Source organism: Balaenoptera musculus, chromosome 20 (assembly GCF_009873245.2).
Source record: "Balaenoptera musculus isolate JJ_BM4_2016_0621 chromosome 20, mBalMus1.pri.v3, whole genome shotgun sequence".
In the NCBI taxonomy this organism is placed as follows: Eukaryota; Metazoa; Chordata; class Mammalia; order Artiodactyla; family Balaenopteridae; genus Balaenoptera; species Balaenoptera musculus.
The window spans coordinates 56,718,472-56,744,777 of record NC_045804.1 but is presented as its reverse complement, the minus strand read 5'-3'; the positions used below and the strand labels follow the sequence as shown (position 1 = coordinate 56,744,777).

Genomic DNA, 26,306 nt, shown 5'->3' with positions numbered 1-26,306 from the left:
CCGGGCCCCGGGGGGTTTGCACCGCACAAATCCCTTCTTTTGACAAAGACTGGCGCCCTGGGGCGCAGGGCAGCTCAGCAGTGGACGCCGGCCCCAGCAGTGGCTCTGGCCGCCACCCAGGGCGGGCTCTGGTCCCCGTGCCCTGCTCCCCAGGCCCGGGAGGCACCGGGCTGTCTTCCCCGCCAGCAGCCCTCAGCCTTCGTGCCAGGGCCAGGCTTGGGTTGGGGAACCCGCTCCCTCCGTGCAAGGTCTCTGAGAACACAAGCTCGCCTCCGGTTCCCTCAGCCTGGTAGCAGTGTGATTGCACCTCCACGCCCGTTTCTCTCCGGGAGTTTGGGGTCACTGGTGGAGGTGGGAGGTAGGGGGGCCTCCAGCAGCGCCGTTCCTTTGACCCCAGAGTGACCCCCACGGGGGCAAGATGGTGATGGCTGGTTTTGCCTCTTTAACGCAGGGAGGTCTGGGGAAATGGGGATGTGAAAAACTGAAGTTAGGTTCCTTTAAGAACAATTTTGTGTTGCCTCCATTTAAAAAAAGTCTCACCAAAGGGTCAAGAGTGCTGGTTAGGAGGATGGTTAGCTGTGGTTGTTGGGGGAGAACTTGTCGGAGAGCCGGGTGGCTTATCCACTATTATTACTGTTCTTGCTATTATTACCCTTCTAACATTTACCGCCTGCGACCACTGGCCAGACGTAATGGGTAGTGTCTCATTTGTTCCTCATAATCCTGCATCCCCATTTGACAGTTGAGGAAACTGAGACCCGACAGATTGTGTGTTTGCCCAGAGTGGTGAGTTGCTGAGTGGAGGTTCCAGGCACCCTTCCTGGCTTTGGGAACTTTCCTAAGACTGACATAATGGTCTCCCTACTTGGAAAATCCAGGGTGGGTTAGTTGACCTTCAATGACTTCTTTGGTCTCACACGTGTTCCCTTGCGTCCTAATTTCTGAAAGTCCCTTCACTTGGGCCACAACCTAAGAAATGCGTGAAGTGGAATCTTCTATCCGTGCTTCCTTCCTTCCCCAGTCTTCACCAGGGCTTCCTGCACCCCCGCAGGGAACCAGTGCCTTTGTGGAATTTACCGTTATTTCTGCTTCCATCAGCAATCATGAATGAGAACAGCTTGAAGTACTTCCTTTCCATCCAACGATGGAATGGCAGGTGTCGGCCAGCAGGTAGCAAATCATACCTGCCGGAGGCACAGGGTGCTAGTATCACCCTACTTCTAAAAGTCTGTTTTCCCCAAATTGTTCCGTCCTGCCTCTCACCCTCAATTAGGTAAGTGAGGAAATTAAGGCTTAGAGGGGGCCTTGACTGTGACTGCCAGTCTCTGTAGACCTGGACCAGAATTCAGCTCTCTGGATCCTCATCGGGAAACCCCAGGAGGAATGAGTGCCTTGAAGCCTCTCCCGCTCTGGAATGTTCAGATTCACGGCACAGGGAGCTACAGGGGGCCTGGAACATTCCAGAGGAAACAAACGCAAGATGAGCAGAGAGACAAAGACCTCGGAGCAGCAAGCTCACAGTGCCTGGGTGAGGGTGGCCGGAAACTTCCCAGGGGTGGTGGCCACCCAGGTCAGAGGACACCAACAGGAAATGCTGCCTCCCAGGGCCCGCAGGCCGGGAGGAAGCCTGGCCTTGCTTCTGGGCTGCACTGCTTGGCGGTCTCCCTGCTTCCAAAGTCGGTCGGCCCACGGTGACTCAGGCTTCCCGAGCAGCCTCTTATCTCAGTCAGCACGGACATGTGTGCCTTCCTCGCCAGAGACGCCGCCCGCGCGGTATCACCTCGTCCCCCAGGCAGATCAATGGCCCTTCCCCGCTGCGCAGGGAGGGTCCTGGGATCGGCCCCACGGCAAGGCTCGGTGACTGTCTCTCCAGGACTTCTGTCTGTTTCTGCTCCCCTGTCCTCCTCCCTCTGCTCTGAGGCTGCTGGAAGTCCAGGAGGAGCTGACTCATTCTCCCATGAGCTCCTCGCCTGCAGGAGGGCCAGAGCCATCGCTCTAGCAACCATTTGCTTCCAGACTAGATCAGGACAAAAGGCCTGGATGGAGAGAGGGTGCTGATGGCGCGTGAGGAGCACGTGTTGTGAACCGGCCTCATGACGGGTTCTCTGGACATGATTTGCCCAGTGGGAGGCGGCGTAGGGTGAGTGCCAGGCACAGCCAAGCTCTCTCCGACCTGACCACCCATGTTCTACCAGATAGAAGATGACCACACACCTCCTCAAAGACCATCTAAGAAGGGGCTAGCAAGGGGGGCGAAAATCCCATCTGATTTTTCTTGTTGTTGGTGGAGACCACGGAGCTTTCCTGCACGAGAGGGTTCTGTACAGTCATCAGACTGTCTCAAGGGAAAGTTCTCAGCAAGTGTGTTCCCTGAGGGCTATTCCTTTTCGGCTGAGCTTTAGTCTTGGAGCTAAGTTAAGAGTTAAGGCTCTCTGAGCTCCTTTCATTTTAGAACTGAGGAAATAAGAGTCTCAGAAGAGCTAAGTGACTGACCCAGACCCTTACGATATTAGCGGTGTTGCTCAGACTCGAATGTAAGCTTCCTGACTCCCAGTCCCGTGCGGTTTCTAGCAGATCCGCCCTCCTTCCACAGAGTGGGCAGTTTTTATTTTCTAAACAGCTCCTTTGCCAACTAATACGTTGGTAGAACATGTCAGGCTCAGTATGACAGGCTCAGTATGACAGAACCCAGATCCTCTGATTTAAAAACAGCTCTTTTATACCAGTGGCCAACAGGTACATGAAAAAGTGTTCAACATCACTAACCATCAGGGAAATGCAGTGCAAAATCACAAGGAGAGATCATCTTGTGCCTGTTAGGATGGCTGTCATCAAAAAAACAAGAGGTATGTGATGGCGAGGATGTAGAGAACAGGGGACCCTTGTCCACTGTGGGCGGGAATGGAAATTGCAACCACCATGGAAAATAGCTTGGAGGCTGCTCAAAAAATTAAAAGTAGAACTATACCATACGAACCAGCAATTCCTCTCCTGGGTATTTATCTGAAGAAAACGAAAACAGTAACAGGAAAAGATATATGCACTCCCATGTTCACTGTAGCATTATTCACAATAGCCAAGCTATGGAAACAACCTAGGTGCCCATAGATGGATGAATGAATAAAGAAATCATGTTATATGTGTACAATGGAATATTATTCAGCCATAAAATAGAAGGAAATCCTGCCATTTGTGACAACGTGGCTGGACATTCAGGACATTATGCTAAGTGAAGTAAATCAGGCAGAGAGACAGATACTGTATGATGTCACTTATACATGGAATCTAGAAAAACTAAACTCATAAATACAGAAAGCAGTTTGGTGGTTGCCAGAGACGGGGGACAGAGGGTGAGGGAAATAAGTAAAGGTGGACAAAATGTACACACTTCCAGTTCTAAGATAAATAAGTCCTGGAGATGTGATGTACGGCGTGGTGATGATAGTTAACAATACTGCATACACTTATATATTTGAAAGTTGCTTAGAGAGTAGATCTTAATTCTCATCACAAGAAAAAAATTATAACTGGGCAAGGCGATGGAGGTTAACTAGACTTATTGTGGTGATCACTAGACTTAATATGGACATAATATCAAATCATTATGTTGCACACCTGCAGTGAGTAGATTGCTATATTGTCAGTTATATCACAGTAAAACTGGAGAAAATCCCCCAGCCTTTTAGACAAATTCCAAAGATGCAGAAAGAGAACAGCTAAGAAAAAGATATCTGGACGCTTGCTCACCCCTAAGGTGCCAGAGACCTGGAGAAGGGCGAGTGGAAAGAATGCGAACGTGGGATTCTCTCCAGCCTGCTTCCGGCTGCCGGCCACATGGGTCGGGGGGGCCCACCTGACCCCAGGGAGTTGGTCCAGGAGCACAAACACTCCTCGCTGGGCCCCTGGTACCCAAGAGCGGAGGCACCACTGCTGCCCTCTGGGGGCTCACGGTCTGGTGCTGGAGACACATTCAAACAATCGCTTAGCGCTCAAGCAACGATTATGACACAAGCTCAAATCCTATGAACAGAGTCCTGTAGGAATGCAAGGGAGCGAGGTATTGGCTTGGATTAGGAGGTGGGGGAAGTCTTCCCAGGTGGGGCCCTGTTGGACTGGGTTCTGAAGCAAGAGGAGTGTCTCTGCGGGGAAGAGAGTTGAGGATTCCAGCCGCGTCTCTTGAGAGCCCATGAAGTGCTTCTGGATTGCCGGGAGCCCTGCTTGCCTGGGGTGGTGCTCCTAGGCTTGTTCCGTGGAACTCTCCTCCTTGGACACCAGCCACCTGCCCCGAAGGGGCTCCCGGGTCGAGTAAGTCAGGCAGCGTTGCCTGTATGGAAGGCCCTTAGCAAAACAAACAAAACGAGACACAACCTGTTTAACTGTTTTTAAGCAAAGGAGCCCCCCTCTCTGTTTCAGAAAACATTTACTTTTAACTCGGGGAACCAGAACCACGTAGGACGCATCCCATCCTTGGGCAGGGAGGGGATGGGGAGCTTGTCTTTTGTTTTTTATTTATTTATTTTTTATTGGGGTAGAGTTGTTTTACAATGTTGTGTTAGTTTCTACTGTACAGCGAAGTGAAGTAGAGCTCCCTGTGCTATACAGCAGGTTCTTACTAGTTACATACATACTAGTTATGTACATATTAGTGTGTACATGTCAATCCTAATCTCCCAATTCATCCCAGCACCCCCCCTCCCTTTGGTGTCCATACGTTTGTTCTCTACATCTGTGTCTCTATTTCTGCCTTGCAGGCCGGTTCATCTGTACCATTTTGGGGAGCTTGTCTTTTAGAAAAGCCGGGATCTGCTAAGGAGTTTAGGATTTCATCCTGTGGGCAGTGGGGAGCAGCATCAGGATTTTTTTTCCTTATATGACATTTTCCCTCTGACTGTATAAGTAATGCATATTCATTCTAGAAAACTTACAGGGAAAAAAAACTATGTCAGAAAAGAAATCTGAAGGTATGTACGAGGTAGCCCACAGAGATAACCATTTATTCGTGAATACGTGTTTATTTATTCACTGCCTCTGGGTGCCAAGCTCTGTTCTAAGTCCTGCGGGTTCAACAGTGGACACAACCCATGCCAACTCCCCGCCTCCCGGGAGCATCCCTTCCAGCTGGGACACAGGCAGTAAAGCCCATGGGTGAGTCCACAGTGGGCTGGGTGGTGAGAAGGGGATGAAGTGAGAAAATGGTAAGGGGAGTCACAGCCACCACAGGCACGTGTGGGATGCCCAGGTGACAAGGTGACATTGGAATGAGGACCCGAGGTGGTGAACTAGGAAGGAAAAGCAAGCGTGCGTGTTTGCGGGACAGCAAACCTGGGGCAGGAGGATGGGGGAGGGGAGAGGAGTAGGGATCAGACCCCAGACAAACAGTGTGAGCTGGTGGGGGCCTGAGTGACTAGGTTCCTGTCTGCACTAGATGGGGGCCCTGCAGGCGTTTTCAGTAGCTGTGCGGAGACGTAATTTACATACCATGCAATTCACCAATTTAAATTGTACCATTCTGGATAAAGAAGATGTGGTACATGTATACAATGGAATACTACTTAGCCATAAAAAAGAATGAAATAATGCCATTTGCAGCAACATGGATGGACCTAGAGATTATCATACTAAGTGAAGTAAGTCTGACAGAGAAAGACAAATACCATATGATATCACTTACCTGTGGAATCTAAAATATGACACAAATGAACCTATCTATGAAACAGAAACAGAATCATGGACATAGAGAACAGATCTGTGGTTGCCAAGGGGAAGGGGATTGGGGGAGGGATGGAGTGGGAGTTTGGGGTTAGCAGATGCAAACTAGTATATATAGAATGGATACACAACAAGGTCCTACTGTATAGCACAGGGAACTATATTCAATATCCTGTGATAAACCATAGTGGAAAAGAATACTTTAAAATGTATATACATGTATAACTGATGCACTTTGCTGTACAGCAGAAATTAGCACTGCATTTTAGATCAACTATACTTCAATAAAAAAATAAGTTAACAAAATAAATTGTGCCATTCAATGGTTTTTAGCGCATTCCGAGTTATGCACCATCACCACTATGTAAGTTTTGAGCCCCCTTCCCTGTCGGCAGTCACTCCCCTTCCCTCCCTCCCTCCAACCCGTGGCCACCATCAGTCTACTTTCTGTCTCTATGGCTTTGTCTGTTCCGGCCGTATCATGTAGATGGGCCGTGTAATATGGGATCTTTGTGACTGGCTTTCTTCACTAAGCGTTAAGGTTTTCTAGTTTCGTCCACATTGTAGCATGTATCCACACTTCAGTCTTTATGTTTCTGATGCTATTCCGTTGTCTGGATGCACCACGTTTGTTTTATCTGTTCATCCGCCGACAGACATCCTGGTTGTCTAACACGGCAGGGTCTGAGCGTTAACGGGCCCACCCTGGCCGCGGCGTGGAGCGTGGGCTGAAGGTGGGCAGGTGTGGAACCAGGGGGGCCGGCTGGAGGCTGTGAGATGCAGGTGATGCTGGGTTTTGGACCAGGGGGTAGCGGGGAGGTGGTGAGGAGAGCTGCGCTGGAGAACCAGGGCTCCGTGTGGGCTGTCCTCTCCGTCTGTCCTCACTGGGTGACCTCACTTGGTGTCACGGTGTTAAGTGTCTTCTACGTGCCCTCCAACTCCCGTATCCAGCACAGGCTCCCCCCAGCTGCCCACCCGACACCTCTACTCCTTAGCCCTCCTCCAGGCACCTGCCGCCGGGCGCCTCCAGACCGAGCTCCTGGTCACCTGCCCCAGGTCTGCTCCCGCTTCATATTTCAGTTGCTGGCAGGTCCATCCTTCCAGTTGCTCAGGTCAAAGCCTTTGACGTCATCCTGGTTTCCACTCTCTCGTCATCCCATGTCCAGTCTGTCGGGAAAACCTGTCCTCAGCATTGATCTAGAGTGAAGCCGCTCTCAACCTCCTGCTCCAATCACTGCGGTCATGAGCTGGTTGGCCTCCCACCCCCCTCCGCAGACGGGGGGACACTGTAGAAATGCAGCCCAGATCACATCACTCCTCTATGCAAAACCCCGCAACAGTTCCTCGTTTCACGCAAAGAAAGCCTGGGTTCACACACAGGACCCTACGGGGCCTGCCTCCTGCCACCCGGGACCTCGGCTCTTACCCCACCCCCTGTGGTGTCCACACAGCTATTCCCTCCCCCTCAAACCTTTGTTTAAAGGTCACGTGTCAGTGAAGCATGCCATGGCCTTCCATTGGATGGCACAAACTGGGCACTTCCTTTATCTTGCTTTACATTTGCTTTTCTCCCAGAGCTTGGTAATCCCTTCCGTGTCCGATTTAATTTACTTGCTATGTTTGTATTTTATTCACCATTTCCTCCTGCTAGGATGTAAGCTCCAGGGGTGCAGTGATCTTAGTCTGTTTGGTTCACAGCAACTAGTATAATGCCTGGCATGTGTTAGTCACCCATGAAATATATTTTGAATGAATGAAATAATTTATCATGTGGATATTTATATAAACGCCACCATACAACATAATCAGACATTTAATTCATTTACTCAACAAATATTGATTCAACACATATGCAACCCAAGGCACTGCATTAAACCCTGAGGTGTGATTTCCCACTGCCTTTGAGAAGGGAATTTGGCTATGATGTTAACTCTATCAGAATAACATGAAAGGCTTGGCTTCAGAGGTGACTCATCAGCATTTCAGGAATTAACACTTCAATGGGATGAAGACCAAACTCCTCTCCCAAACCCACAAGGCTTGTTGGCCCTGCTCAGCACACTCCCTTCTTTGGGTTCCTGGAACTCCCCATGCTCTCTCCTGTCCCAGGGCTTTTGCCCTGCTTACTTGGCATTTCCACCTTGACCCCACAAAGGCTCTTCAGGGTTATCAAGTTCAAAGTCGACTCACCAACCTCTGTTCTGCAAGAGACTCTGTTAAGAGAAAGAAAAGACAAACCACAGACAAGTCATGTCTGATAAAGCATTTGTATCCAAAATATACGAAGACCTCTTAAAACTCAACAATAAGAAAACAAGCCAGTTAAAAAGTGGGCAAAAGATTCGAATGGACACTTCACCGAAGATGATATCCAGGTGGCAAATATGCACGTGGAGAGACACTCAACATCGTATGTCATCAGGGAAGGGGAAGTTAAAACAAGGAGTCACCACTACGCTCCCATTAGGATGGCTAAAATCCAAAACACTGACAACACCAAGTGGTGACAAGGATATGGAGCAACAGGAACTCTCGTTCAGTGCTGGTGGGAATGCAAAACGGTGCAGCCACTTTGGAGGACAGTTTGGCAGTTTCTTACACAACTAATCATACTCTTACCATATGAATCAGGAATTGGGCTTCTTGATATTTATCCAAATGAGTTTAAAACTTATGTCACACAAAATCCTACATCAGAATGTTCATAGCAGCTCCATTCATAATTGCCAAAACTTGGAAGCAACCAACATACCCTTCAGTAGGTGAATGGATAAATAAACTCTGGTACATCCACACACTGGAATATTATTCACTGTGAAAAAGAAATAAGCTATCAAGCCAGGAAAAGACAAGTAGGAAGTTTAAATGCATATTGATAATCTGAAAAGGTTATATTCTGTATGATTCCAGTTGTACAATATTCTAGCAAAGACAAAACTATGGAGACAGTAAAAAAAATCATTGGTTGCCAGGAGTTTGGGTGGGAGGAGAGAGGGATGGATGAATAGATGAAGCACAGGGGAATTTTAGGGCAGCGAAGCTATTCTGTGTGGTATTGCCGTGGTGGATACATGACATCACACGTTTGTCAAAACCCACAGAACTATACAACACAAAGAGTGAGCCCGAATGTAAACTACGGACCTTAGTTAATAATCATGTTTCAATACTGATTCATCAGTTGTAACAAATGCGTCATACTAGTGCAGGGTGTTGGTAATGGGAAAGTGGGTGAGGGACTGTATGGGAACTCTGTACTTCTCAATTTTTCTGTAAAACTAAAACTACCGTAAAAAGTAAAGTCTATTAATTAAAACAACAACAACAATAACAACAAACTCGGCAACTAACTTCTTCAACCCCGCTCCTCTTCCAGCCCTATCTCAATGAATGGCTCCACCAACCATCCAATTATGTGAGCCAGAAATCCAGGAGTTGACCTTGACGCCTTCTCACACTCAATTCTGCATCCAGTCTAATCAGCAAGATCTGCTGCTTTGAGCTCATAAACAATTCCGAATTCGTCCTCTTCCCTTCCTCTCCTCCCACCGCCATCCGAGTTCATCAGCCTCGCGTGGGTGACTCCAGGATCCTCTGCAAGCTCTACCTGCTTCCACCCTGACCCATCCATTCTTTCCCATGTTGTGTCCACCACAGCTTCAAAACACAAATCTGAGCATATCACTCGCTCCTGGATGCCTTCCCGTCACTCTCAGGATGAAGACAAAGCTTCTTCATGTGGCTTCTCTTCAACATCTGCTCCCCCCAGCTTTTCCAGGCTCATTTCCCACCGCACCCCCATGTGTATTTCAGGCAGATTGAGGGTCCCTCATTTTCACTACTAACCTTTGTACGTTTTGTTCCTTTTTCTGGAATGATGGCTCCTCCTTTCTCGTCATCACGTATCGTCTGCTCCATCCGTTAAATTTCAGTTGAGTTATCACTTCCTCAGAGAAGTCTCCTCTGACCCCTTTGATTGGGTCAAATCTCCACATTTGTGCTCCCTGCAACTTGACATTGTATGTTTACTTGTGATGGATCGATGGGAGCCTGTAGGCTCGTACAACGTGTAAGTCAGGAGAGGCCCTAAGCTCCATCGGGGCAGCACTGAGTCCGGATTTGCTGATTGTGCTTGAGTACAGTGCTCAGAAAAATCTCTTGATGAGCAAATACAGAAATGAGTAAAACGCCACTGATGACTTGCAAGGTGGTGAATTTCCACTAAAGCCTTTGCCAGTGGCACCACCTCTGCCCTTGGTTTAAAGCAAACAAAGAGACTGTGTCCTTCGCTCGGAGAGCAGAACCTGTTTGAATGATTCAGAATTTCAGAGGGAGCTGCATGTGTTGGGGCCGTCATTTTAGAATTCTGGTTTTTCTGAAAGCTCACCGACTGAGCTGCAAGTTCTCGCTCCGTCTGTGACCTCATTCGGGAGGGAGCGTTTTGGATTTAAACATGTTTGGATGTTGAAGAATCCTGATTGCCAAATAGGGTGACTTCATGCTCTTCTTTTTTCCCCTTAGAAGAAGCACAGTTCTCTTCACCCTGGGCCGGCCTGGCAAACGTTCCTCCCTGAAAGAACAGAAAAACAGTGTTACGGTGACATCCGGTTTTCACTCCATAAAAGGACCATTGTAACAGGCTTTTCTGTGTGTGTGTCCACTTTTATCACGTTTCCGTGTGTCTGCCACAGAATGTCACATCACCGGGCATTGGGTTCTCCAGTTTGGGTGAAGTTATTTATTATCACCTCCCTGGGGCTCAGAGGTCCACCCGTCTCTCTCTGTACTGAAGTCCCATCCCACGTGGCGTGTGGGAATCCCATAACCCGTCTCTATGGGCTTCAGATGCAGCGGGGATTCACTAGGCAGAGTCACTTGTTCTCACTGCTGTTCATTTATTCGTTCGGTAAACACTCAGAGCCCACAGGATGACCAGCACCGAATCTGCCACAGTGATTTCCTTGGCCTTCAGCGACTTACTCTTCCTCCTACGAGACTGTAAGCTCCAGGAGGGCCGGGGTCCTTGTCCACTTTGCCCACTGATGTAGGACCAGTGACCTACAATAATGCCGTGCACTCAAGAAAGACTTGCTGACTGAATATGGATGCATGAATCCTTTGTGTTCAAATGTGTTCCAGAGACCTTCCTATGTTTTACCTGCCTAACATTCAGCATCTTTTCCCCCCACTCTTGGGATGAGAACCCTGGTTTTCCATGAAGAAAAATCCTCCTCCCACTCTCAGACCTTGGGGTGTGAGAGCAGGCTAATCTCACCCTCAAGATTCAAGTCACTAAGACTGGATCCCAGGTCTTCTGTTGCATTTCCTGGGCAGAGAAGCTCTCCCCGCAGAGGACTTGAAGACGGAAGGCTGTATATCTGTTGCTCTTGGGGCCCATCATGTCGTGACAGCTCGCCTGGGAGTGGAGCCCAGACTGAGGAAAGCAGAGCTTAGAGAAACTGAGAAACACCAAGTTCTGATGACATTGCTTTTTCTGCTTCAGCTAGTGTCCATCTTTATAAGTTTCCTAGAGCTGTCTTAACAAAGTACCTCAAACTGGATGGCTAAGAAATCCAGGCATTTTGGATTAGGGCCCACCCTAATGACCTAATTTTAACTTGATTACCTCTATACAGACCTTATTTGCAAATAAAGTCACACATACAGGTCCTAGGGATTAGAACTTCAACATCTTTTTGGGGGGACGCAATTCAGCCCAGAGCGCATCTCTTGCAGCTGAGAGCCTTACGCGCTTAATGTTTCAGTTTCGTGAAGCAAATCAAGTTCCATAAAGCAAATCGAGAAGTATCACGTTTGTCTTCCTATGGAAAAACTACCGTCTCTGGCTTTGGTCCATCTCAAAGGAAGTTTGCGATAAAGTAGCAATTGATCAGCAGTTATCTCCTGAATACCTTCTGTATGGACTTTGATGTATGCACAGGGTCTCTTGGAGGTCAAGAGAGCCACAGGCCGCTTCAGAGTTCCTGGACTTGTAAAAAGCAGAAATGAGAAAACAAGTTTCCAGATTCACTGTGATATTTTTGATGCTTAATTTGAAAAAGTAATAATTTTATGCTCCACATCGTATGTCATCAGGGAATTGCAAATGAACACAACAATGAGATACCACGACACACCTATTAGAATGGCCAAAATCCAGAACGCAGATGACATCAAATGCTGGAGAGGACGTGGAGCAACAGGAACTCTCCTTCGCTGCTGGTGGGAACGCAAAACGGTGCAGGCTCTTTGGAAGACATTTTGGCAGTTTCTTACAGAATGAAACATACTTTTACTATATGATCCAGCAGTTGTGCTCCTTGGTATTTATCCAGATGAACTGAAACTATGTCCACACAAAAACCTGCACACAGGTGTTTACAACACCTTTATTCATAATTGCTAAAACTTGGAAGCTACCAAGATGTTCTTCAGTAGGTGAACGGATAAACTGTGGTCCATCCAGACAATAGAATACTATTCAGTGCTAAAAAGAAATGAGCTATCAAGTCATGAAAATACATGGAGGAACTTTAAAAGCATATGACTAAGTGAAAGAAGCCAATCTGAGAAAGCTTCATACTGTGTGATTCCAACTACATGACATTCTGGAAAAGGCAAAATTATGGCGACAATAAAAAGATCAATGGTTGCCAGGGGCTTGGAGAGTGAGATGAATATGCAGAGCACAGAGGATTTTTAGGGCAGTGAAAATGCTCTGGATGATACTATAATGATGGACATAGGTCATTTATACACTTGTCCAAACCCATGGAATGCACAACATCAAGAATGAGCCTTAAGGTAAACTCTGGACTTTGGGGGATTATGCTGTGTCAGTGTAGATTCATCCTCGGCAGAAAATGTAGCACTCTGGAGAGTGATACTGATAATAGGGGAGCTATGCACGTGTGGAGGCAGGGGGAAATGGGAGATCTGGACCACCCTCTCAGGTTTGTTTAAACTGGAAACTGCTCTAAAAAAATAAAGTCTTAAAAAAGATAATGCTTTTCAATAGACTGAAAGCCCGGTGCAGTACAGTTGTAGTATCTTAAATTAATCATGGGATTTCTAAAAAACAGTAGCTCAGTAATGTACAGCAGGAGGTGTGCCAGGCACATCGCCAGCCCTTTATGCCTCGGATGGAATGGTAACTAAAAACACGATTGCTACCCTTAAGAAGCCATTGATAGTTTCTGCTGGAGAGCAAAGTGAATCAGCTCTATGTATACGTATATCCCCTCTTTTTTGGATTTCCTTCCCATTTAGGTCACCACAGAGCATTGAATAGAGTTCCCTGTGCAACATTGTAAAGCAGCTATACTCCAATAAAAGTTAATTTTAAAAAACTAAAGACAAAATTAAGCTCTATAATATATATTATTGTGTTGTAAACACTTTGACACTATTTACAATATTGTTCTCATGCCTTTAGATTTTTTTGTTTTTGTGTAATTTACTTTTATTTACACACTTCTGAAACTATTAGGAGGGAATTGCTAAGACCAAATATACCGATGAATACCTAATGGCCAAAACAAAAACAAAAAAAGAAGCCATTGACCCACTGGGGTAAACACACATGTGAAGAAGCAATGCTGTTACAGTGAGACACGTATGAGTGGCGTGTTGGGGGAGCTCCAGGTGGGAGTGAGGGGCTTTGACTGGTGGGATCAGAGGCCTCACAGAGGTGAAGTGAGCCTTGAAGGGTGAACAGAGTTGTGCAAAGTTGAGAAGAAGAGGGCTTTCCAAGTGGAGGGCACAGTGTGAACATGCCTGATGGAGCTGGGAATGTGGAGCATTCCGGAGCTTCACACTGGCCCCACTGACTTGGCTCAGAGGGAAATAAGTCCCCCAGAGGTTCTGTTTGGTTCCTACGGGGCAAGATTTTGCTTTCATGGGACTTCCCTGGTGGCGCAGTGGTTAAGAATCCGCCTGCCAATGCAGGGGACACAGGTTCGAGCCCTGGTCCTGGAAGATCCCACATGCCACGGAGCAACTAAGCCCGTGAGCCACAACTACTGAGCCCGCGTGCCACAACTACTGAAGCCTGAGCGCCCAGAGCTCATGCTCTGCAACAAGAGAAGCCACTGCAATGAGAAGCCTGTGCACCGTTAACGAAGAGTAGCCCCTGCTCACCGCAATGAAGACCCAACGCAGCCAAATACATAAATAAATAAATAAATTTATTTTAAAAATTGAAAAAAAAGATTTTGGTTTCGTGCCCCCAACCCCTTATGAGGCGTTTGAATCCCTCCTCCTGCTTGGTTCTGGGGGCTGTTGGATGGTGGGTGTCTGCATTTGATGGGTCAGTCAGGGTCCACAGCCGAGGTCAGGTTGGCCAGAGTCCCTTCCTCTCAGGGCTGCCGGGCTCCTGCTGCGGACTCTGCTCTCTCCCCGTCTCTCCTCCCGCCCCCTCCACCAGCACCCCCTGTAGCTCCAGAGTGTCATCTGGGAGCAGCGTGAACTCCTATTAATAGTCGCCAATGAAAGATGGAATTAGGTGTCTGGATGTCTTGAGAAATAAATTACATAAAGTGTTCCAGAGATAAAAGAAATTCCTGCGGCTTGCCCGGGTCTGGATCACTGTATCGCAGCATTCTTTCTTGAGTTGAAAGGTGAAGGCTGACTGGGTAGAATACATCTTGTGCTCTGACATGATAACACATTCCAAGCTGGGAGTTGTGATGCACAGAGTAACAGTCAACCCAGATGACGTGGGGCATCAGAAGTGGTCAGAATGTGCTGTGTATACACGGCTAGGTGTCTAAGGCTCGCTCTCTGCTGTTTGCTGTCTTTTTTGTTTTTTTAATTTTTATTGAAGTACAGTTGATTTAAATTTATTTATTTATTTATTTTTGGCTGTGTTGGGTCTTCGTTGCTGCGCTTGGGCTTTCTCTAGTTGTGGCGAGCGGGGGCTACTCTTCGTTGCAGTTCGAGGACTTCTCATGGCGATGGCTTCTCATTGCAGAGCATGGGCTCTAGGTGCGCGGGCTTCAGTAGTTGTGGCACACGGGCTCAGTAGTTGTGGCTTGCAGGCTCAGTAGTTGCGGTGCATGGGCTTAGTTGCTCTGCGGCATGTGGGATCTTCCCGGACCAGGGCTCAAACCCGTGTCCCCTGCATTGGCAGGCGGATTCTTAACCGCTGCGCCACCAGGGAAGCCCCGCTGTTGTGTTTTAACGATTTTCAAATTCAACATCTTTAGGCAGGCCGTCATCCCCATCACTCCTTAGTGAACTAAGCTCATTTTTGGGGGACATTTCTGTTTCCAGCCTGTTCATCAAGGCCCCTAGGTTCTGGTCCCCACCGTGGGAGATGGCCTTTGACCTGGAACTTAAAGGTTGTTTCTGAATTAGCCAGACAGGGAGCAAAAGGGGGCCGGTGGGGAGATGGGGATTTCTTATGTCCTTGCCTCCAGGCCTACAACCCTACCGGTGATTAGTGACGCTCTTCCCCATGCTTCCTTTTACAATGAGTTTGTCTACAATGACAGAGCTGCGCAGGCGAATGGTGAAACAAACGACAGAATGAAGAGTAAGTTTCCCATCTCCCATCTTCCCCTCCTCAGTTGCAGCTGGAGTTTCGGAGTTTTGTGGCATGCCAGAGACAAATCTTCTGTGCATATTCAAGCACTTAAATGTATATTCATCCCCCTTCTCCCCTTTAGTTTTTCACAAGGGCAGCCTTTTGAAAATATTTTTAATCAATTGTGAAAACAAAAACAAGGTTCAGAACCACATGGTTTTGTTTCTGTTTTCACTTTTATTGCAGGATTTTCTCAAATGTACACTTCAGTTAGAGAGGCAAATACAGTGACCCCTCACATACCCATCACCCAGCTTCAGTGGTTATCCACTTTTGCCCACCTTTTTCATTTTTTTTTTTTTAAAATAAATTTATTTATTTATTTATTTTTGGCTGCGTTGGGTCTTCGTTTCTGTGCGAGGGCTTTCCCCAATTGCGGCGAGCGGGGGCCACTCTTCATCGCGGTGCGCGGGCCTCTCACTATCGCGGCCTCTCCCGTTGCGGAGCACAGGCTCCAGACACGCAGGCTCAGTAGTTGTGGCCCACGGGCTTAGTTGCTCCGTGGCATGTGGGATCTTCCCAGACCAGGGCTCGAACCTGTGTCCCCTGCATTGGCAGGCAGATTCTTAACCGCTGCGCCACCAGGGAAGCCCCACCTTTTTCATTTTTAACCTACTTTCTTTGGTTTCCCTTAGGGTGATAGTATTTGCCATTTTTACTTAAATACTTACTGTGATCATTGTACATATAGATTTACCTCATTCATTTAAATAGGGACATAGAATTTCCATTATGGGGATGTTCCATATTTTAATCCACGCCCCCTCAATCAGCATTTAGGTTGTTTCCAGACTCTTGACATTATAAACAATGTCCCCAGATGCATTGTTGTAGGCCATTTTGTTACTATTTGAGGTACTCGTTCTCCTGCCTGGGCTGTTAGTAGAATTAGTATTTTCCACCAATAGCTGCAAGTTCTGTCTGTGTCTGTTAGAAGCTCATATAATTCATTTCTATGTGTCTTGATATGTTAAAGCGTTGTATGCTTGTCTTTAATTTAGAAAATGTTTATCAAGCACCTACTATACACCCATGTGGGCTCTGGAGACGTGAGCGCGACAGGGACACAAACCCTGAATTCAAGGAGCACATAGTTCAGTGAAGAAGGCATCACATGACATTTTTGCCTTTTTCCCCCACTTGAGATGTGTCATATCAGCTAGGATCAGGTTCAATTGTGAGTGGCAGAAAATCCCAATAGTGGCTTAAACCAGATAGTAGTTCATTTCAGTCTCATGTAAAAACCTGGGTGTAGGAAATCCAGTGTGGGAGTGGCCCTCCACAGTGTCAAGAACTTGAGCTCTTTATCTTGTTCTGTTGTATGTGGCTTCTGTTCCCAAAGTCATCATATGGTATAAAATGGTTGCTGTAGCTCCAGCCATCAGGACTGCATTCCAGGCAGCAGGAAGAAGGAAAAGAAAGGATAAAGGTACAGTCCCTCTCTTTAGGGACCTCTCTGGAAAGTTGCACATACCACTTCCACTTACATTTTTCGGGCCAGAACGTAGTCTTATGGCCATCTAGTTGCAAAAGTGGTTGGGAAATGTAGTCTTTATTTGTGGTGGATGTGAACTCAGATACAGATCAGATATAAGCATTGCACTGGTTTGTGAACAGGGTGCTTGAGGGCTAACAGTATGCCTGAAGGGAGATCAAGGAAGGCTTCCTAGAGGAGGTGACACTGGAGCTGGCCCAAGATAGGCAAGGTTTTCTTTTTATGAGATTTAAGAGAAAAAAGCTGGGACTTAAAGGGGAAAGTCAATTTAAAAAATTGAAATTGTTTCCGAACCTTTTTCATTTTCTCAGAAATTCTGTATAAAGTCCTTAGCAAGAGTTATTGGCCTCACTCAGAGATTATTTGTTGGGTGGATGCGTGAATGAGTCAAGGGAACGTGTGCGTGATTCCCAGGGTTGTGAAGTAGTTACTCTGGCAGACTTTATTTTCTGAAGACGGTCACCCCTACCTCACATGCTCTTCTGCAACTTGTTCTTGTCACTCCATCAGAAGATGTGGTTTGTTTTGCCCCCCCCCCCCCCGCTGAGTCTGGCTAAGTGCTGTGACCCCCTCGACCAATAGAATATGGAAGAAATGATGCCTTGCTGGTTCCAGTAGCAGCCCTTAACTGGCCTTGAGGTTTCCACTTCTTTCCTCCACGTGAGAGGTGTGGCCACCCTGAGGCCACCCTGCTGCTGAGGGGCCCAGACCACATGGAGAGGCCTGGAGGATGGGGCACCATGGCGGGGAGAGAGAGAGAGACCAAGGAGCATCAGATGCCAGCGTGTAATAAAGAAGTCGTCTTGGAAATGGATTCTCCAGTCCAGCTGCCCTGGCTGATGCCACGTGGATCAGAGATGGACTGCCCAGCCAAGTCCTTCCTGAATTCCAGACCCATAAGAGCTTAAAGTGAAATAAGCATGGTTTTTAGCACAGCACTGGATCTCTGGAAATCTACATTGGGGTGCTATGTTATGGGGTCTGCAGGTCTCGGGGCTTTGCGGGAAGGTCCTGCATAGAACATCTGGAGGGGTGAGGACAGGTCCACAGACAGCAGTGGGAGTGAGTCTCCATGCAGCCTCTGACAACCAATCCTCATCAGAGGAAGAGGGCTCCTTAGGGAAATTGCTTATCTCATGTTGTAGATGAGCCTGGAGCAGCTTGTTGTAAAAATAGCAAGGAAGCTATCAAAGACCTCGAGGGTCACGTCAAAAGGACTCAGGAACCAGCGTGAAAAGGTTCTAACTGGCTAGAGGAGGGATACTTGAACATCCCTAAGAATAGGAGCTGTAATGGATTGAAACAATTCAAATATATTTAAACCCATGAATTCAATACAAAACCCAGTAACTCTAGTCACTTTGGGGGCATGCAAAGCACCCAGGTTATTATTTTGAAAACTGATAGGGACTTCCCTGGCAGTCCCAGTGGTTAGGACTCGGTACTTTCATTGCAGGGGGCATGGGTTCGATCCCTGGTCAGGGAACTAAGGTCCCACAAGCCTTTTGGCACGGCCAAAAAAGAAAAGAGAACTGATAAGGGGAAACAATCCAGGATTTGTCCTGCTTTTCCCATGAACTGCGCCTCAGTGTAGCCAAGGAGTTGGCGAGAAGTGTCTCCTTATGGAAGAGTTCTGGATGAAAAATGAAGAAGGAATGATAGAATGAAAATATTACCCGTTGAAACTGCCCATGAAGTAACTTTTCTAGTCATGGATCATCCACAGCTGCTAACATCACAAAAGGAGACACAACCGAGTAGACTGCTGATATTTACAACACCGATTCTGGAAAAGCAACACTGGACCCGGTCAAGGCTCTCGATCTTACAGCCAGTTCATAGGCGACAGAGGAACATATAGTCCAGGGACACCATGGGGATGTAATCAGCACAATCCAGACCATGGGAAACTCAGTTCCTTCTACATACAAGGAACCAAAGTTTTTATTGTACAAACCTGTACAATAAAAGAGACTTAAGAGGTGGATGGCCCGATCGCAGCCCACAGGCCTTGTTTGGCTTTGCCGTGACCCCACATGGCCTCGTGCTCCTCAGGGCGTCCTTTCACCTGGACTCCAGCTGTTAGTGCCAGGCCTTTCTTTCCCTCCTCTTGGCGTTCCCGAGACAACTGGGTTGGCCCAGGTCCTCTCTTTGTTCCAGGCCAGGCCACAGGTCAGAGGCCAGTCAGTGGACCACCTGCTGGGATCGTATGTCCATCTTTGACTTGAACTCAAGTGGAGGTGCAGGGCCATGGGGGACCCTCGTAGGGAGGGGTGACGTGTGCTGGTGTTCAGCACCTGGAAGGCAACTTGAGGACCCAGAGAGAGGTTTGATCAACTTCTGACCCAAAGCACTGGTTTTCTTCTCATTTTTCATAGAAAGTCAAGTGTCAAAGAGACATGCCTGAGTCTGTTTAGCCAGTGATTTGGGAAGAAGGAGGGGAAAGAGGCGGGCCTGCAGGAGAGGTGGGAGCTAGGGGTCCGGGCAGTCCCCCCATGGATTTCGAGTGGGGCCTCGCGATGAATTGATGCAGGTAGTTGCCTGGGCTTCCCCTTCTCGGTGGCGTGTGTTCTGGAATCTGTTCTCATACTTACAGAGTGTGTGTCCACGGAAAACTCACTCACTGTCTCTGTGGCTCAGCGTCTTCACTTGTCAAGTTAAAGTAGTGGAACCTACCTGTGAGGCCGTGGAGGAGATTTTGAATGTCAGATCGGTGAGTGTGTGGGAAGTTGAGGACAGTCCCTGGCACGGGGGGCGTGCACGGGTGACCCGAAGCCAGCTCCTGACCCCCGGGTGCCCTAACTCATTGTGCCCTCAGTGAAGGGAAGGGCTGGGCTCAGCACCTGCTGAGGCCGGTCGGGTTCACCAGGGACCCTGGAAGCCCTGGGGCGTCTGGGCTGGTTGGCACCGGGAGGCCCAGGGCTCGCCCAGCACACTGCCTCGGCTGGTCCCTCTGCGGTGACAGCAGTGGGGGGATAAGCCCAGAGGCACAGCGTGCTGACTCTCGGGGAATTTGCTGCCCACAGAGAGGGAAAAATGCACCTCTCCAAAGCCGACAATCAAAGGCCCGGCAGGCCCTGTAGGAGGAAAATAACTCGGGCCGTGGATTTTCTTTGTGAGACTTGGAGCCTCGCCATGAACGACATAGACGTGGGTGTGGTTAGCCTCACGGCCTCCCCTGTGTGCTGGCAGGTGGCAGGGCTGATGTCACTCCCCAAAGGCTCTTTAACTGGTCGGTCCAGGGGCCTGGCTCCCAGCTGGGCCCTGGTCCCTGTCACGTGCAGCGCTAGGCCTGTGAGGAGCTCAGAGAGCCACTTCAAGCTGTGGAAGGCTTTATGGGTTGCGTCTTTGGAGGTTCTCGTGAAACCGTGGTCACCTGCCACCCCCAACACTGCAAACCTACCGCTGCCCCTGGCCTTTGCACACGAAGGTGTCCACAGTCTCCCTAGACCCGCCAGGAGAGAGGGTGGAGCTTCTGAGAGCTCATCTCCTTCCTCGCCCGTGCAGACCCTGCAGTGTGCCCGCACAGCCAGGCCCTGCAGGCTCCATCTCTTATTAATGCCCTTCATGGTGCCCGAGGAGAGGTGACAGGCAGGCCCCACGGACTCGGGGTCCTCGCGGGGGAAGGATGCCCAGGGAGAGGGACGGGACGTGACGAACTAGAATCTGGAGAGAGGACGGGTAGAGGAAGGCTTTTGGAGAAGGAGAGCAACCAGGCTTTGGCTCGTGGGCAGGAGGAAACGTGGGTCTGTGCCGCAGAACACTTGGCTGTGCGTTTTCCTGCCACTAAGCGATGATGCGGTGACACAGAGGGACACGTCTGCCGCCTGGTCCTGGGCTTTCCCCAGCACGCGCCAGAGAACCCTGGAGACAACGGGACATTGCTGACCATCGTGAGGGGGATGAAGCGCTTGCTTGGGTGCAGAGAGGCCAGAGGACGCTGGGTTCCTGGCTGGGCAGGTTGCAGGCAGGGACAGAGCCGTGGGGGGATGGAGAAGAGTGGACACTGGGAGAGGCATTTGGGAGGGACTACCTGGGGCGTGGTGACTCTGCAGCAGAGAAATCCAGCCCTGCTCTCGGATGGGTGCCAAGCTGACACCCACAGTTACACTGCTTTGTGCCGGGTCCTCCTGGAATCGTGGGGAATTTTCCAGAGTTTGGGTCTCAGGTGAGGTTGGAATTTACAAGTTGAACCTTCCTTACAGAAACATGGACATGTCACTGGAGTGGAGGAGACGGGTTGATTCCCATCAGCTTCTGGTGGCAGCAATTCTCTGCTGTTCATCCAAAGAGCATCTTATTTCCAAAGAAATAGGCTTATTTCCGCTGAAAGGAGCTTGTTGGAGAGGCAAATTCTTGGGCCTCACCCCAGATCTACTGAATCAGAAACTCTGGGGTGGGATCCGGCAAGCTGAGTCTCAATAGACCTTCCAGGTGACCACACGGAGGCAGGCGACCACTGCTCTCCATCTGGCTGGGCCTGGCGCAGAGTAAGGGTTTGTATTTGCTCCTCTGGGGGCAGAGACCCAAGTGAGGTCGTGCACATGGTACCTGGGCTAACCCTGGAGCCGGCTGAGCTCCCTGGGGAAGAAGAGAAGAGGGCATAAGACTCCAGGGCGGGGAGCATGGCAAGTGCTGATGTCACAATGCCCCATTTACTCTGATTCCAGGCCCCTGGACCACCTGGGGGCAGCAGAGAGACGATGGCTGGCGGCCAGCAAATAGAGGATCGAGGGGGGAAGTGGGATCCAGGACCGGGTGGACGCTTGCGGGGGGAGAATAAGCCCTGGGCAGGAGAACCACCAGGATCCTGAAGGAAGTATGGGGAACCGCAGAAGCCTCTCAGGTAACAGTCGGGTGTGTGTGTGCGTCCTATCTCACAACTTGGAACACCAGGTGTCCCGGAGAGGAGAGTCAGGGATGAACGTGGAAAAAGCACAGACCCAACCGGCTGAGGCCGAGCCCTTCACAGCAGGAGCCTTCCTGGAGCCTCCGCGTTCCTTCCCGGTTGTCTGGTCGCGCTCTGCCCGCCACCCCCGGACTCTGTAACCGTACTGAGGTCCAGGAGAGTCTGATTAACTTTGCAGAGGACTCGGGCATGCTTTTAAAAATGGTCAGGTGACTCCACAGTGCAGTCAAGGCGACAAGTCTACTTGAGCAGCAAAACAAACCAAAACAAACACACAAAACATACCCACGTTTCCTCGCTGGCGGTGTGGGGCGGGGCTCCTATCACGTTCCCTCCGGAGCTCAGGACCCAGGAGATGCTCGGCCAGGACTGGGAAAGCATCTCCTTAACTCTCTCGGTTAAGAACCTGTAGGAACCCATAGGGAAGGAGGTTGTTACAGCCACACAGACAGTAGGTTTTTTAAAAATGATGATGAATATTCCAGTTGCTTATTTAAAAATAATTAAGAACCTGAGGAAGAAGCGTCAGTAAATAAGCACAACAATCTGTAAACCTTGTGATCAGTGAGGCCACAGTGTAGACGGGCGAGGGGAAGGGGAGAGAGGACTCCTTTCCACTGGAGAGGGGGGGCTGGGCCACTGTCTCTATGCCGGCAGCTCTGGTTCTGCTCTTCTTGAGCTGCGTGGAGTTGGTGAGAGAGAAGCAGGAAGGTGAGGGGCAAGAACGCAGGGAGCCAGAGCCCGGGGTTCAGTTCAGATTCTGCCCCGTGTCTGGGAGATGGTCACTGACCAGCCTGGGGTCAGGGAGCTGGTCCTGCACGCTTGACCCTCTGGGTCCCAAGGTCACGGTCTTCCTCCAGGCCTCCACCAGCACTTCGCTGCCTCCTTTTCAGCTGACATTATTTCAGGGGTGTCTTCTGAGCGCTCACAGCTGGGACTTGTGCAGGGTATAAAGATGCTTCCTCCCCAGTTGTGGACGGTCAGGCCCATATGGCCTGGGTCTGCCCGCAGGGCAGCGATTCCAGCGGCCTCTCTTTGCCCTCTTGGTGCTTCCATGAGGGGTCTGGAGCCTTCAGGCTGAGCGAGAGACGGCCCCAGGGGTCCCTCCTCCTCTCTCTGGCCAGAGTGCGGGCCCTCGGCTGTCGTATTGGAATGGGTTAGTGTGTGTGTGACTGTGAGTATATGTGTCTGTGTATGTGCCTGTGTGTTTATGTGTTTGTGTATGTGTGTGTCTTTGTGCCTGTGTATATGTATTTGTGTCTGTGTGTGTATTTCTGTGTGCCTCTATGCGCTTGTGTGTGTATGTGTGTCTCTGTGTATGTGTATGCGTGTGTTTGTGTGTGTACGTCTGTGTGTGCGTGCCTGTGTGTGCATGTGTATGTGTGTGTGCCTGCGTGTGCATCCCTGTATGGGTGTGTGCCCACCCTCCCACTTTCGAGCCCCTCTGAGGCTGTGACTTCTGTCCTTCCCGCCCGGAGGCTGTCAGTGGGCGCCAGGCTGCTGGGCCTTGGGGAGTGAGGAAGGCGTGGCAGCTGGTACAGGCTGCTCCCTGGGGAGTTTTGGCAGAGAAAAGGAGGAAAATAGAAGTCAGGGAAGCTTGGGGTCAAGAGAAGAATTTTCTAGGGGAGGGGAGACTTGGGGATGTTTGAAAGCAGAAAGGGAGGGACATTTGGAAAATGCTGGTGATGAGAGTAGGGAGTGGGGCCAATGGGCGGGGCGTGCGGAGGGGACGGAACGTGGAAAGTGGACGTCAGCACAGCTGCTGTCCGTCCCGGGCTGGTCACCAAGCACCCAGATTGCTCACACACCCAGCAGCTATGCTGGTGCTGTCGGGAATGAGCTCTGACCAGCAAAAGGGGCAGGTAGAAGGTGCCAGACACCAAGCCCAGGCCAGGAGCTGCTCCCTGCCTTTAACACGCTCAGCATCTCATGCGACAAAGATGTATCAGCCTCTCACACCTGAAGGCTTGCCTGGCATGTGGCTCTTCACCCCACCCCCCACCTCCCACCCCTCCCCTCCCCCCCCCCCCCCCCCCCCCCCCCCCCAACCTCCACCCCCCACCCCTCCCCCTACCCACCTCCATCCCCACCCCTCCCCCTCCCCACCTCCATCCCCACCCCATCCTCACCTCTGCCCCCCTCCCCCACCCCACCCCATCCCCACCTCCATCCCCACCCCCATCCTTACCTCTGTCTGCCTCCCCCACCCCTCCCCTCCCCACCTCCATCCCCACCTCTGTCCCCCTCCCCCACGCCACCCCATCCCCACCTCCATCCCCACCCCCATGCCCATCCCTGTCTCCATCCCCATCCACATCCCCATCCCCACGTCCATCCACATCCTCACTTCACTAGAGAAAAATGAGGCCAAGAGAGGTTGGTAACTTGCCCAAAGTTACACAGCTGGTAAATGACAGAACCAGGACTGGAGCCCAGCGCCATCTGACTCCAGTGTTCAAGCTCTGGACACCTCTGTAGCATTGGGTTCCTGGTCCCTGGTCCCCCTCTGACCTCTGGCTCTGTTGCCTGCTTGATCTTCTAATATCGCTTTGCCTGCTCCTGAGTTGGTCCTTCACTGTTCAAACCTCAGCCAGCCTGTGTGCCAGTTCAGATTTTCCCACCAGCTACTGGCCCCTGTTTCTTCCCCAGGACCTCAGGCGACGTCCCCAGTCCCTGTTTTCCTCAGGACACCACATTTCTGGTGACAGGGCAGACAGACGTGCGGGGAGACAGGAGGGTGCTGATGACACGGCATTTCCAGTTGGATCGGGCCACTGTCGTGCCTCGTGGCCCCTGGTAAATGCGTGGTGGGGAGTGGGTTGCTGAGAGAGAGAATGGGGAGCCGAACCCAGAGCTCACAGGGCTTGGCGCTGTGGGGAATGTGCCGGGAAATCAAGGAGAAAGAAAGGACGGGTTGCCAAGTTGCGGGGAGCACGTGGCAGAAACCAGACATCAGGAATGTGTAGCAGGTCAGGCCGGCTGCCTGGCAAATACTTGGCCCACTGCGATTTTCAATTTTCATTGTTTATTTCTAGCATAAATGTTTATTTCACCTTTGTAATTCTCAAGGTTTTTAGGAACATGGGAAAGAATGACTTTGTTCTGGTTTTTGATACTTAGTTTTGGCTGTGGAGAGACAAGACTCAATTAGCTAATTACAGCCTAAAAGTCACTGGCTGGTGGCCAGGGCTTCTCTGAGTGGGAGGCTGTCTACAGGACGTCTCCAGGCTCTGCGTTTTCTTCTCCAGCCACCCCGGCTCACCGAGACCCTGACCCTCCCCGACCCCATGGCCCTCTGGCTTTTCCACCACACCTGATACTTTTTTTCTTCTTCCCACGTCTCCCTGATGCTAAAGAGACTCCCTCCCCCACATCCAGACCCACCCCAGACTGGTGGCGCTACCACCAGTGGCGGGGTTGTGGGTGACACCCACTTAGTCTCCACGATCCTCCACTTCCCCTTTCCCTTCCAACTTTTGCTCCAGTCCCCTTTCCCTTCCAACTTTTGCTCCAGTCCTGCCCCCCCCGACCCCTTTTTCTAGCCCTGCCATCCTTATATCTTTAAAGGATTTTTTAAAAATTGAGATATATCAATACATCAAGTGCACTGAGGCATACATTTTATACCTTTGTGATTTTTCAAAAGTGGACGCCTGGCAACAGCCATCCACGTCAGGAAGTAGGACAGTGCTACCCCCAGGAGCTCCCCTCCAGCCCCCTCCCGTCACTTCCCTCTTCTTTAATCCTTAGAGGTAACTGCTCTCTTGAATTTATGGTAATCAATTATACCCGTGCTTTACGCTGAGGAAATGTATTCCTAAACACTATTTTGCCTGCTTTTTTTTTTTTAATTGAAGTATAGTTCATTTACAATGTTGTGTTAATTTCTGCTGTACAGCAAAGTGATTCAGTTATACACATATAGACATTCTTTTTCATATTCTTCTCTTTTTTCTTTTTTTGTTTTTTGCATGTACAAAGCTGTTGGTTTATTCAGCTGGGAAGCTGGGGAAAGGCTTCCTTTGGGAATGAACAGCAAAAATGTGTTCATGAACAAGGCACTTTCACACACACACACACACACACACACACACACACACAAAGGAACATATTATGGTTACATAACCATCAACATATTTTAATTTTTAGACCCCTCTACCTCTTCCCACCTTCCCATAAAAAAAAGAAAGAAAGAAAGAAAAGAAAGAAAGAAAGAAAGAAAGAAAGAAAGAAAGAAACAGGTTTTTGTAACATTTTAAAAACCAACTTCATAGGACATCTACAAAGGAACAGTTACTGATACATTCAGTTACACTAACATTATATGGTTTCAGTTCAGTAACAAATTTTCCATTAACAAATATTTTTTTCTACCTACTACAATTCCCTCCTTTTTCCTCAAGAGGAGACCACTAAGGTTCAGCAGAAACTACTCATTAGGTTATAAACATTCTTCTCTCTCCTTAAAGTCGCTGTACATTTATAGAATTTGTGATTCCATTAATGCTTCAATTTTTTGATGCCACAGTGTATACAGCACTTAATTATGGAGAATAGGAAAAAGCAAAACTAAAATAAGGAAGGATATATGATATATCTTTAACAAT

At 49.4% G+C, this 26,306-nt stretch overlaps 2 protein-coding genes across 2 annotated transcripts in view; both read left to right on the top strand.

Moving 5' to 3' along the window:
• The window catches only part of TEKT3 (tektin 3), a 182,416-nt gene that overhangs the window by 28,968 nt on the left and 127,142 nt on the right, over window positions 1–26,306 (top strand). The gene's annotated exons all lie outside the window — the stretch shown is intronic.
• Window positions 21,590–26,306, top strand: part of CDRT4 (CMT1A duplicated region transcript 4) — a 33,243-nt gene continuing 28,526 nt past the window's right edge. Inside the window, exon 1 of the mRNA XM_036838179.1 lies at window positions 21,590–21,636. Within this exon, the coding sequence (XP_036694074.1) occupies window positions 21,612–21,636 (25 nt within the window). The 5' untranslated portion in view covers window positions 21,590–21,611. The remainder of the gene's footprint in view (window positions 21,637–26,306) is intronic.